General features: G+C 46.0%; 1 protein-coding gene across 9 annotated transcripts in view; it reads right to left on the bottom strand.

Moving 5' to 3' along the window:
* Nucleotides 1-822: 822 nt before the first annotated feature.
* The window catches only part of ARID1B (AT-rich interaction domain 1B), a 403,225-nt gene continuing 391,871 nt past the window's right edge, over nucleotides 823-12,176 (bottom strand). For all 9 annotated transcript variants that reach the window (XM_090280021.1, XM_090280013.1, XM_090280019.1 and 6 more), the window contains 4 exons: nucleotides 10,305-10,401; nucleotides 8,354-9,137; nucleotides 6,316-6,446; nucleotides 823-3,940 (listed from right to left, as the gene is read on the bottom strand). In XM_090280021.1, the coding sequence (XP_090136147.1) occupies nucleotides 2,216-3,940; nucleotides 6,316-6,446; nucleotides 8,354-9,137; nucleotides 10,305-10,401 (2,737 nt within the window). In that variant the 3' untranslated portion in view covers nucleotides 823-2,215. The remainder of the gene's footprint in view (nucleotides 3,941-6,315; nucleotides 6,447-8,353; nucleotides 9,138-10,304; nucleotides 10,402-12,176) is intronic.

Here is a 12,176-nt window from a genome sequence, read left to right as displayed (position 1 = left end):
CTTCAGAGTCCCGCTGCCCCCTCGGATTGTAAGCGCACGCTCTTGTCCAACTCTCCCACGTATGCCCCCGGGGAACAGGCCTGGTGAAGGGCTCGGAGGTGTGGGTATGCAGTGACAGGTGGGGTGGTGTGAAGAGGTAGAATCAGGAGGGTGTCCACTAACAGCTGAATTCTGCAGCAGTTTCAAAGAGTGACTGTGACGCAGTCACAGTCAAGGACCCAGGAAGAAAAAGTTTAAACTAGACATGACGAGTATTAAAAAGCTATTGTGCACCAGGTAGGAAGGAATATGAGAATATTAATATGCCCTGAAATAGAAATAATCACTTTGCACTATGTACACGACATATAATATAACATACTCTCTTTAACATTGCACAGTATAAATATTATACACGCTGGAGTCAACTAAATGCAAAATGACTCTGAGGCACACAGAAGAAACATGGAATAGATCGGTCTGATGGAAATGAAGACGGGATTAGTAAAAGGCAGAGTCTTACACTGTCAGGCACGCGAGCTCCTGGGGTCTCACCTTGTGGGCTAGCAGCCCGTCCCATGGACCCTGAAAACTCTCACACCTCCATGTCATTAGAGTTGATTGCTTCCAACACAGGCTAATTAGCTAACTAATCTGAGGTCAGACTGTTGCTCCCCACTCTAAAGCAGGTAACCCCTAAAGGCCCCTCCCGACCTCACGGTTTTGTAATGAGGGACTACGTTAGTCCACGGCTGTATTTCCCTATACCTTGTAAGTCACCTGGTTGCTATGAACCCACTTTAAGGAAACTAGAACAGTATTCAAGAACACCCATCACAGTGCTTAACAAGATTTAATGTACATTTATTCTTAACATGTGGAACATATAAAGATTTTATACTGAATAAATGATATTCATTAAGCCAGAGGAAAAGGAGGAATTTACATCAAGATTTTTTCTTCTCTCTCTTTTTTTAAACTACATTATCTTGAAATACAAATGTGGATTCTCGTCACTGAAAAATCTTTGAAGTTGTGTTTCTTCCTTTTGTATTTTTTTCTTTTTTTGTCTGTACTGGTGACCATTTTCTGAATCAATCCATATGCAACCATTTCCACACCTTGATTCATGAAGCAAATCGTGATCAGCTGCTCTCCCGAAATAGAGCATGACTTTATACATACAGAAACTTGTACATTACCCTCTTTTTTTTTTGTTTTTATTTTTTGTATTTTTTTCCTTTTTTTGGAGATATGGCCCTAATGAAAAAATATATAAAATAAAAATAAAAAATTATTTAAAATCTACCATCACTTCGTAGTTACCACATCATGAAAAAGAAACTAAAAACTTCATACTAAAAAAAAAAAAAAAAAAAAGAAAAAAATGAGGGTATGTTTAATGTACAACTTCTATATACATCACAGCCCATAGGCAATAAAAAAAAATATTTAAAAAATGATTAAAGGAATTGTGAAGAACTGTCATGTGGAAGGTCCAAGACAGACAGCAGACGTGACGGTAGTGGTGAGGAAGCAAGTTCTGTTGATCGTTGTCAGGTACGTATTTTCAATCTTAACTTAAAAAAAAAAAACATTATTTTTGCTCCTAGCCTAATGTAACCATTTTCCTGTGAAGAAACCGGTATCACCTCATAATCTGACTACTGACTGACACACCTCCTTGCGCCCCTATTCCTACATCTCTAGAAGTTTCTATTGCACAGCGCTTTGGGCAATGGGATACAGTTTTTATTTCATTTTCTGAAGTATAATACGCCTAGGATATTGGTAATTTTTCACCTTTTTGCCTCAGTGTGGTGAAATTTTCCCATCTTAGCATCTTTTGCCACAACTTTTTTCTTTAAAGTCAATTTGCTTCCCCCAAAATGCAATACAACATGGAAAGGAACATTAAAAAGAAAATCTGTGAAAAACAAAAAGTGACCTTTGAATGCACTAGACAGCAACTTTGGTTAAAAAAAAACAAAACAAAAAAACAACAAAATTTAAAAAAAAGCCCAAACAGATGTACTTATACACACAGACAGCAAATATTAATTTCATAACTGTTCGAATTAATTATTTCTTTAATTCCCAATTGGTAAATAGTGAATGGGGCAGAGGAGCAAAGATTTTCTTTTCCTTCTTCCTACGCTGAATAAACGAGAACAGAAAACAGCCAGTTACACGGGAGCCTCTAGTCTTCACTCACACATGCTGCTTCCCACTGATGTCATAACTGCCCGATCTGAAACAGTACGTCACAGATGACAGATGCGACCAGCGAGTTCAGGACGGCAGATATCGAGATATCCAGCAAGCGGCCCTCGTGCAGAAGGAACTCTGAGCGGTTCTCGTCCACCCGGGCCATGGCCAGCAGCGCCTTGGCCGCCCTGCACATCATGTCCACGCTCGGCGGCTCTAGAGGCGGGGGCTGCATGTGCATGAGGTTATGCTGGCTCTGCTGATACTGGGCCATCGTGACCCCATCCTCGAGGAAGCTTATCAAGTTTCCAATGCTTCCCTTTTGCACAGCTATCGCCCTCGCCGCCAGCGTGTCCCCTTGGGCCAGGTTCGATAAGAGCGCCATGGACATTTCTCGACAGACTGGGTTTTTGCGATCCCCAACGTACCTAACTAACGTCGCATAGAATTTCTCCTGACGACTAAACGGAGGCGTGGCCAAGATCAGGTCCACATTGTTGTCCTGGATGCTGAGTTTACAGAGGGTCTCCAGCACAAGTCTCTGAGGCGACAGGACAGAGTTGGGTCCCACCGTTGGAAAGGGGTCTTGTGCCTCTGCAGATGGGCACACCATCCAGTGCAGCAAGCCATCCAGAATCGGCAAGCAGATGCTCTCCGTGTACGCAGACAAGTCTAGCTGCCCAGAAATGTTGGCTAACGTGACCAGTGTGTTATCCCGTAAGACCTCGAGGCAGTCCCACCACCACTCGTCCTTGCTGCACGCCACCCCTTTGTCCTCGTCTTCCTCCTTCTCATAGGTCTGCGGTGCTCGCTTTCTCTCCGGGTGCTCGTGGTGGAGAAGAATCAGCTTCCCCAGGATCAGCACCAAGCCTGGATGTTTGGACATTTCGGCGTCATTACCAGGCACAAAAGACAAGCTACGGACAATGTTGGACACACAGATGCAGCGCTTGGCCAGGGAATCCTGCCAGTGCGCAACGGTGCAAAGCGGGGTCTCGTCACGGCTCCGCGGCTCGTCCTCCAGCAGCTTGATGTTCCGGTGGCTCTTGGCCTGATGGATGCCGAACGGAAACTTGCTGCTTTCCGCCTGGGCCCCCGGGTTGGCGTCTTCGGGCAGTGCCCCTGGCCGAGCAGACAGGACGTCATCGATGGTGGCAATGATGCTTCTCTCCTGCTGCTCTTCCACGTCCCCTCTTCCTTCCAGCTCTTTCTTTCGGCCCGTGGAGCTCAGAACAGGAGGAGGGCGCCTGCGGGGAGGAATTTCCATCTTGCTCTCAAAGTGCGTCTGGATGTGCTCGGTGGTGTCCCCGCCACCCAGCTGCCAGTGCAGGAGGCCACTGGTGAACTCCTGAACACGACCCAGCCTATCAGATCGGTCGACAACAAACAGGTTGTTCTTTTTGACGATCTTGATCGGCAGCTTGTCGAATTTGCTGGCTTGCCTGGGCTTCTCCTTTGGATCTGCAGTGGCATCGGGAGGGGTCAAGGCTGCGCTGCTCCGCTCCTCCGTCTCCGCCTTTCCTCCGTCCTCCTCCTCGTCCTCCTCCTCGTCCCCCTCGTCCCCCTCGCATTCAGCATCTTCCTCCTCTTTCCCCAAGTCGTTGGCGGAGGCCTGGCCATCATCTCTCTTCCCTGCACTCTGAGCAAGTGCTTTTTGGCTGGGGTCTCCCACTTCATATTCCATCAGAATTCCAAAAATGTCAATCAGGCATTTTCTAAAGTACTCTACTAAAAGTTCGAGAAATCCAGACAACTGAAGGAGAAAGGGAACAAGAACAGGTACAATGTCATAACATCAGATAGGATCAAGGGTCAAAGTCCTGCGGGCTAGCAATGCATTCTGTGGTGACTTTCACATGTGTTACTTCACTGCTGACTGGGCCAAGGAAGAGAAAACTGCCTCTCTGTGAGGACTATCTTCCTGAACTTTTCATTATTAACCAAACTAACTTTTATTTACTGTGTATCTTACTTCCTGCTCACTTCTCTACACTATCAACATGAAAACTCATCTGTGATTTTCCTATTGCTAAGCTTACCATGGAGGGAGTGCTTTGCTGTTCTTTACCTTTTTCTCTGATTTAAATATAATGCACTTGTGAGTCTGTTCTTTGCTGTCATCTACCTAAGACTTTGCCTGCCTGCATTTTTACAGTAATTATTATTAAACTTCATGGTTATTTTTGTCTCAGGTGCCACAGGTCACTCTAATTTATGATCTCCACATATCTTTGGGAGAAGGTAATTTCAGCAATGTAGTACGCACAAACAGAGAAAATTAAAAATAAATCAACCGAGTCCTTGATGAATGGATTAGAACGTTTCATAGCCTGTGATTGTACATTTCAGCTGTTCACAACTCTCGCTGAAAGACAAAAGCTATGAGGACCAGTTCTGTTTCCTTGAAGCACATGTCTGTACCAAGAAAAGCAAGAGACTCAGCACCTGCCCCCACTGTTCACACTGGCATGGGTAAGGATGATAAAGGGCCCGTCAGAACAGACCCTTCCATGCTGATGTATGAAAAGGAGCGGTTTTCCTGGCCTGCGGTCAGCTTCCTGAGTCTGAAGTAATTACCACGTAAAGGGAACCCAAGGAGCAACCAGAACTGCCTGTGCGCCCTTAGAGCACACAGGCACCACTTTCCAAGTGGAGGTCTGGGGGTGTCCCCATCCCACACAATGAACTTGACTTTCTTCCAGGGCCAGGGAACAGGGAAAGCTGCTACAGCAGCCCTGTTTGAAAATGTGGGATCAACAGCAGTTCCTCTAATATGAGGACAAAGTTAATTCCTAGCAAAGGAGGAATACACTTTAAATACTTATTTCCAGTTGAGATGAACTTCATATCATGTTTATGACCTTATTAAAATACTTCCTATCAACTGAAAAACTGCCTTTCAGGGCTATAATGAAGACTGAAATGAGAGAAGAAAGAGAAAGTGGAAAAATTCTGGTCCTATTTCAATAGAAGGAAGACATCAGATGTTGGGGCCTTTTTCACCAAAAGCAGAGTGCTGTTCACACACAGTAGGGAAAATAACCTTTTCTCATTTTTGTTTCTACAGATTTCTTTAAAAGTCTGTAGCGAGCTGACCCTCGGGCATTTTCCCTAATTTTCAGTTCCTTCTCTCTCCTGGCTGTTATGCTGGAAGCTATTCTACACCTAGCCCAAACAAAGGAGGGCTGTAAGCTCATTCAAAGTAGCAGGCTTTTAAATGACCGCTTCAAAGTAACCTGGAGAGTGGCAGAAATGAAGGGAATACCAAGAGCCAGGTCTGACCATGAGTTCACGACTATTTCAGCTTAATGATCGGTATGTGGGGATTCATTAAACAGTTTTCTCTACTTGTATATAAGTTGACCCTTGAACAATATGGCTTTGAACTGTGAGAGTCCACTCACACGCAGAAATTTTTTTCAACAAATATCTGTGCAGTTTTTGATCTGTGGATGCGGAGGGCGATTGTATGTGCTGATCTATACGTTTTATATAGAGGACTTGAACATCCGTGGACTTCAATATTCAGGGGAGTGTTGGAACCAGTCCCCACGGGAACCAAGGAACAACTTATGTGTCTGGGGAGTCAAGAGTTACATGTGAATTTTTGACTGTGCGGGGGTACCCTTAGCCCCCATGTTGTTCAAGGGTCAAGTGCATATTATATAGCTTATAAATATAAAATTTACCTTTAATTTTACATTAAAATAAATTAAAATAGAGGTGTGAGTCCCCTTGGAAAGAAGAGTAATATTCCATTGCAGCCTGCTGTGTTTCTAACACTGACTACTGACGTAACCGTCAGTGACATTTGAGTTAATTCCCATTGGGCTATTAATATTCATTCTAAACTTTACCACTATCATCTATTCCACATACACACACATAGGCATACAAACACACACATGTATGAGGGCATGGTTTTCTTATGAGAACAGAGGTGTGCGTAAAGTCCTACAGAGACTGTAATGAATTGTTGTCCCAGACTAACTTCCCGGACAGCGTCCCACCGATGGGTGCTGGTGCTAAGCAGTGTCAGAGGCTGAGTGCCAGCACTCGCCCCAGCACTGAGCATGACTTAATTTTCTCAATCGAAGTCGGTCCTCTGTGGGACTGGTGCCGGCTTACCTGGGAGAGATTGAACGTAGCGACAGTGCTGTCGTCATACAGGAGAATATTAATAGTGTCCAAAGCCCAAGTACTTTCAGCCAGAAGACCCGACTTCAGGGACATCATCACACGCCACGCCTCCGGAGTAACTAAAAATGGGGGAAAGAATGATGATATAATTAACATGAACTCCATGCATGAAAGAACAGAAAATAGAAGATTAAGAAAACAGAAGTAGAGTGCTGAGCTAGGTACTGATTTTAAATAACTGCTCTTTGGGATTGTTAAGACTGATCATTTCCAGATTTTAAATAAGGCAACAGCTGTAGTAAGGAACTTCGGTCTTTAAGATTTTTTCTGCTTTGTTGATTAAACATGAGCCAAACAGGTGTCTAGAAGGTGAGGGGTGGTTCAGTACATCTCTGGTTTATTTCTTTTATACCCTAATAGAGCCCGATGCATCAAATATTCAATACTTGAGTCAAATCAAACAATACTATTTGTCTTCTTCTGCCTGCTCCATTCACAAATGTCTCAAGGTGGTATCTTCGGAAGGCTGGCCAACAAATAATCAAACATTATTTCCCAAACAGCACCTTTCAGCTATAAAGTCTTGGTTTTCTCATGCCATCTTCTTCTACTTCTGAGCTCTGACCCTCAGAACACGCTGACAAATATACCAGCACTTTGTTCAGATTTTTCAAGAGCTTGGCCTGAGCCAGGGGATGGGAAACAGAGGGCTTGACTTCAGTTTTCCCCATTCCTGTTATTGAAGAAGACAGCGTGATCAGACAAAATGAGCACCAGATCCGCCATGAGCTGGGGCTGGGAGAAGAGGCCGACCACGTGTCTGCACCGCAGTGGAAGCCGTCTCAGGAAACGGTGGAAGCACATGGTTTGAGGGAATGGGCGCCATCGGAGCTCGGCACAGCGACGGCCAATGCCGGATGCCAGCAGCACCCTCACGTCCACCTTTGTTTTAATTTCACCTACTTTTCAATTTTTCTAAGATCGGCACATAACAGTTTTATGATAGAAAAAGCAAGCTTCCTTTTTAAAGTAAGGAATATACATTTCCCTAGGCTACAGACAAATATGGGTATAATGCACACAAAAAAATTTTATAAAAGTTTACACATATGTACACACATGCACAAACACAAGTGCATATTTTTACATATATTTCCATACATAAAATGGTGCTCGTGTCTGTATCTCTTGCTCACCTCCAGGACCCCTCTCTCTATAACACTCCTCACCCCCCCCACCCGCCTCTATAGCTCCTTAATGTCCAATGATTGAAAATGTCTTTAGTATCTTTCTAATCATTGCAAAAGATATCATGTCAAGTGATTTTAAGATTTTTGAAAGGAACTTTTTAATATAATCAAGATCTTTAATTTCCTTTGCTATATTAAAAGTACTTCAAAAATACTGCAGGAAAACTGTGTGTCCTCCCAGAGAGTCCGGATATCTCATCAGTATCTGGAACATCCCCCACGGGATGAATGAGTACCACCAGGGTCCAGCTGGAGTGGCTTCTTGGCCCGTAACTAACATGCTGTCCAGGCTCCATCTCCATCTGCACGTCACATCCAGGCTTCTGCTTTCTCCCAGGGAAACTCACTGTCTGTATGTTGTCACCAAAGTCACAGGGTGGCTTTTTCTCGGGCCACCTAGCGTTTCGTGAGCCTCACAGCTGCTCTGCTAAGCACGCGTGGCAGAGGTTAAGTGTTTGGTTAAGGTCGGATCTTCAAGTCTGAAACCTAGTCCACAGTCACTGAGGCTTCCCTGGCTCCTCTCCTGGAGCCCCGGGCCTTACGCAAATCCCACTCCCAGGTACAAACACCACTTTAATTTACGCTCTCCTCTGGTGCTGCTGCTGCACTCGGACCGGGGCATTACCATCAGCCACTGCTCCTCACGGAAACACGGCAGTGTGTACTGCTAAGAACTGCCTGTCTTTGAGAGGAACAGGAAGTACACCCGGACTGCAGTTAAAATTCTAGGCCACACCTGGAGTCCGCTTCAGGAACAAAGCCCCCGGCCCACTTACCGATGTCCTTTGAGGTAATCTTTCGCCTTGGTTTCAAGACCGGCTGTGATGCCTCCACTGAGCCCGGAGGGAAGGTGATCTCCCTCCGGATTGGGGGGGGCTGGGGGGCCGGCCCCGCGACTTGGGACGTGGGCACGGCGGGCATGACCTTCTGCATCTTCATGGAGGGCAGGAAGGGAGACTTGCTGGGCGACATGCGGCTCTCGAGGGAGCGCGGGAAGGACGCGGGGCTGGGCGCCCTGGAGATGTGATTGGGCAGCGGTGGCGGCGTCTGGTAGGACGGCTGCGGCGGGCGCGTGACAGGCTGCATGGGGGCGGAGGGGGACAGGTAAGGCTGGCGCTGGCTGACGTGGGAAGGCCACTGGCTCTCGTGGTTGATCCTCTGATCAGGGACCATCATGTCATCCGAGCGGTTCATGCCGGGGTACGGCGGCGCCTGTGCGGGGCCGCCGGGGCCCTGCCGGCTCTGGTAGGCGTAAGGCATGTCATTCCGGGCCGCCCACATGCTCTGCTGGGGGCCCTCGCTGGAGGCCGCCGGCATGGGGCCGCCCATCATCTGCGGGGGCATGGCGTGCGGCTGCATCTGGCCCGGGCCCTGCATCCGCTCTCGGCTGTAGGGGTAGGGGTACGGGCCCTGCACGGGCCTCCTGTCCGGGCCCGAGTAGGAGCCTCCGTACTGGTTGTACATCTCCTGCTGCTGGCTGCCGTACTGCATGTTGTACATGTCTCCCTCATGGCGTTTGGCTGGAGGCCCGTACATGCCATCCATATGGCGTTTGTAATTCTGAAATTCATAGAAATACAGATCACACAGACGTGCCTTTGCAGGAATAATCACGCACGTGAACTGGGCACAATAGTTATAACCTGGTGGATGTTCATTTCACAGTGAATGCGGGAAGCTCTTGCAACAACTAAGCACTAGCAATTATGTGTTCTGCTTCAGTGTGACACAGTAATACCGTTTCACTGGACTCTAAGAGGGCTTCCCAAGTTTATGTTCAAGTGCTTAGGAAAAAAAACACGCCTCCTGTCCTGATAGTTCCAGGGCTGCAATGCTGGGGAAGGGCTTTGGTGACTGCCACACAGGCTGTGGGAACAGGAGCTTGGGGTGACACTAAGGTGACCCCAGTGGGTCAAAGACTAAACCTCACCGGGATGGACTGAGCACTCTGAGGGCCATCCTGAGAGGCTCCTGGATTAAGCTGATTCCTTCAACCTAACTTTACAGAACGCCCTCCACAGAGGGTCTGGCACCTCCGACTGGACCTGCCTGCACCGCCCTGACACCTGACCTTCCACGGCTCTCCCACCAGCCTCCAGCCTGTCCGGGTCAGACCCTCCTGTGAGAGCTCTGCTGGGCCCTACCTCTGCGGACAGGGTCGGGTGCAGCCCGTTACTAAGCCGCCTATTGGTGACTCCAGGGGGACCAGCACCTGATCAGGGGGGAATGTCCTGATGGGAGTGAGGAAGATGCTGATGGGTTATTAGGGTGCTTTCAATGGACTTGAAAACTTTTTAAAAGACCAGTTGGTTTAATAATACAATTCAATGTACATACACATGCCAGTAAAATTAAATACATGGTTAAAACCCCCTTCTATTTTACAAGAGATCTTAGACATTAAAGTTGTTTAGAAATAGTTTGATATGACAGTACGCCCAACAGACATGTTTCAAATATACTTAAGCTGGGCTTGATATTATTTACAAGGCTGAATGTCCTTAACTTCTTACACGTTGTATTTGTTTCGGGACACATACATCAAAAGCTATTTTTAATTTGCTGACTTCAAAATCCTGAGACTATTTTCTAGCATAAACAAAAACATTGTGATTGTTCAATACATGCGAACCACTTTTGTTATGCTTGCTAAAACTCTTCAGCAGTAACACAAGTTTGAGTTTTAAAACAGAAAGCACAGAGATGCCCGCGCACTCGCCAACTTACCGGCTGCTGCGGATATAGGCCTGGCTGGTGTCCTCCATACGGTGGCTGTCCTGAGGGGGGTCCTTGGCCTGGGTACTGCTGCCCATAGGGCTCATGCCTAGAATGAGGCATTCAGAGAAAACTTCAGGCCAAGAGAGAAATGAACAGTCCATTTCCTGAAACTCTATGCTCCTCAACAGCTTTTCTTCCCTTCACTCACACACCTTCTGACAGAGGCAGTCTGAGTAGCCGAGGACTTTACCTTCTGACAAAAGGGATGGGAACACCCATTTTGGGACTGCTGCCAATCTCCTGGTCAGCAGGCGTGAGGATCCGGGCTGGATGGGCGGGAACCTCTGCCTCTGAGCAGCGGCCCCACCCACCTACCCACTCCTGAGTGCCAGGGAGTATCCTACAGGCCTATGATGTGGGGTGTTAATGAAAGCAAGAAACAACACAATCTGAGTCCAAGCAGTATTTCTAGGAGTATGACAATATGGAGATATTATAATGGAAAATAGTTCTACTTCTCACTTTTTCATTATGAATAAGGAATGTTCATTTTTTTTAAAGGTATACTTCAAAATTAGTCTAAGTGATACTGAATTATTAGCTAATAATTGTATGGATGTTAGTACTCAAAATTTTAAAGTCCTATAATCCTAAAAGGCTTATAGAGAAAATAATAACAGGAATGACTTAAATGTATTTCTATTAAATCATTCCCATTTTAAGATTTATTATTTTAGTTATTATACTGAGAAATTATAAATATCATGAAAAATAGCATGTTCAAAAAAAAACCCAATAGATTTCAAATTAAAAAGAAAAAACTGGTTTAGTTAGTATACTGATCTTGTAAGAAAGAATGCTGAGACTGAATATATTTCTAAACTGGTCAATGAATGAGAATAATAAAGAAAATAAACGAACTTTTAGAATATCACACGTAAACCAGGTACAGGGGAAGTTTCTGCTGATGACATTGGTATCTAGAAGGAAGCTTAGAGTTAAGAGGAAAAAATATGATTGACAGAAGGGAAAACTTAGCAATGAGGTGGACCCCTCTCTCTAATGCAGGAGAGACAACGTGACCTTTATGTAAAGCCAGACCCTACAGTGCTTCAGAAAGCTGCTCGAAGGAACAGGAAAGTGTGTGCATCTGCTTCACTTCCTTTAAGACTCTGTCCCAGGACAACCGTTCTCCTTCTGATCCCATCACACACACACACACACACACACACACACACACACACACACACACACACAGGCTTTGCCTGGACTCTCAAAAACACAACATAGCTAAGTGAAATCCTTGATTCAGTACACTAAACATTACATAATGGTTAACTGATTAATACAAGTATTATAAACAAACATTCACCGTACTCCACCAGTGTAAGAATTGTTAGTCTAGATATTTAAGTCACCATGTGATGGCTGCATAATCTCAAGAATCAGGCTCAAACATTCCCCCTTTGTATTGAACCAGGGACACCCCTTCACTTCTTAGCTGTCCCCAGCCCGAGGGCCGATGAGCAGGGCGCTGCTCTGATCCCTGGACTCTGAAGGGAACGCCCCCATACGGAGGGGTGCCCACGTGGCTACAGCTAGAAAAGAAGCTTTTGACGGTGGCTCCATTTTTTTTCTTTAAAAATCACCAGTATTACCCTAAAGCTTTGTCTCCGAGCACTTTTCTCTTAGGAACATAAAGAATACTGACCAGAAGGGGCTTTGTAGCAAGTGCTGTGCTGGGCCACAGGTACGAAGCCTTCTGGGCAAACCCAATCTTCCCATGGCACCATGTTAGGAAGCAGCTTCCTGCTCCCTCTCAGAGACGCTACAATGACCCTCTTTCTCAGTAAAGATGCTGCCATGAAACTTGCCATTTCC

Source organism: Furipterus horrens, unplaced genomic scaffold, assembly GCF_987537825.1.
Source record: "Furipterus horrens unplaced genomic scaffold, mFurHor1.1.pri manual_scaffold_6, whole genome shotgun sequence".
NCBI classification, from domain to species: Eukaryota; Metazoa; Chordata; class Mammalia; order Chiroptera; family Furipteridae; genus Furipterus; species Furipterus horrens.
Note: the sequence above shows the minus strand (reverse complement) of the source record. Positions and strands in the feature narration are given on the sequence as shown.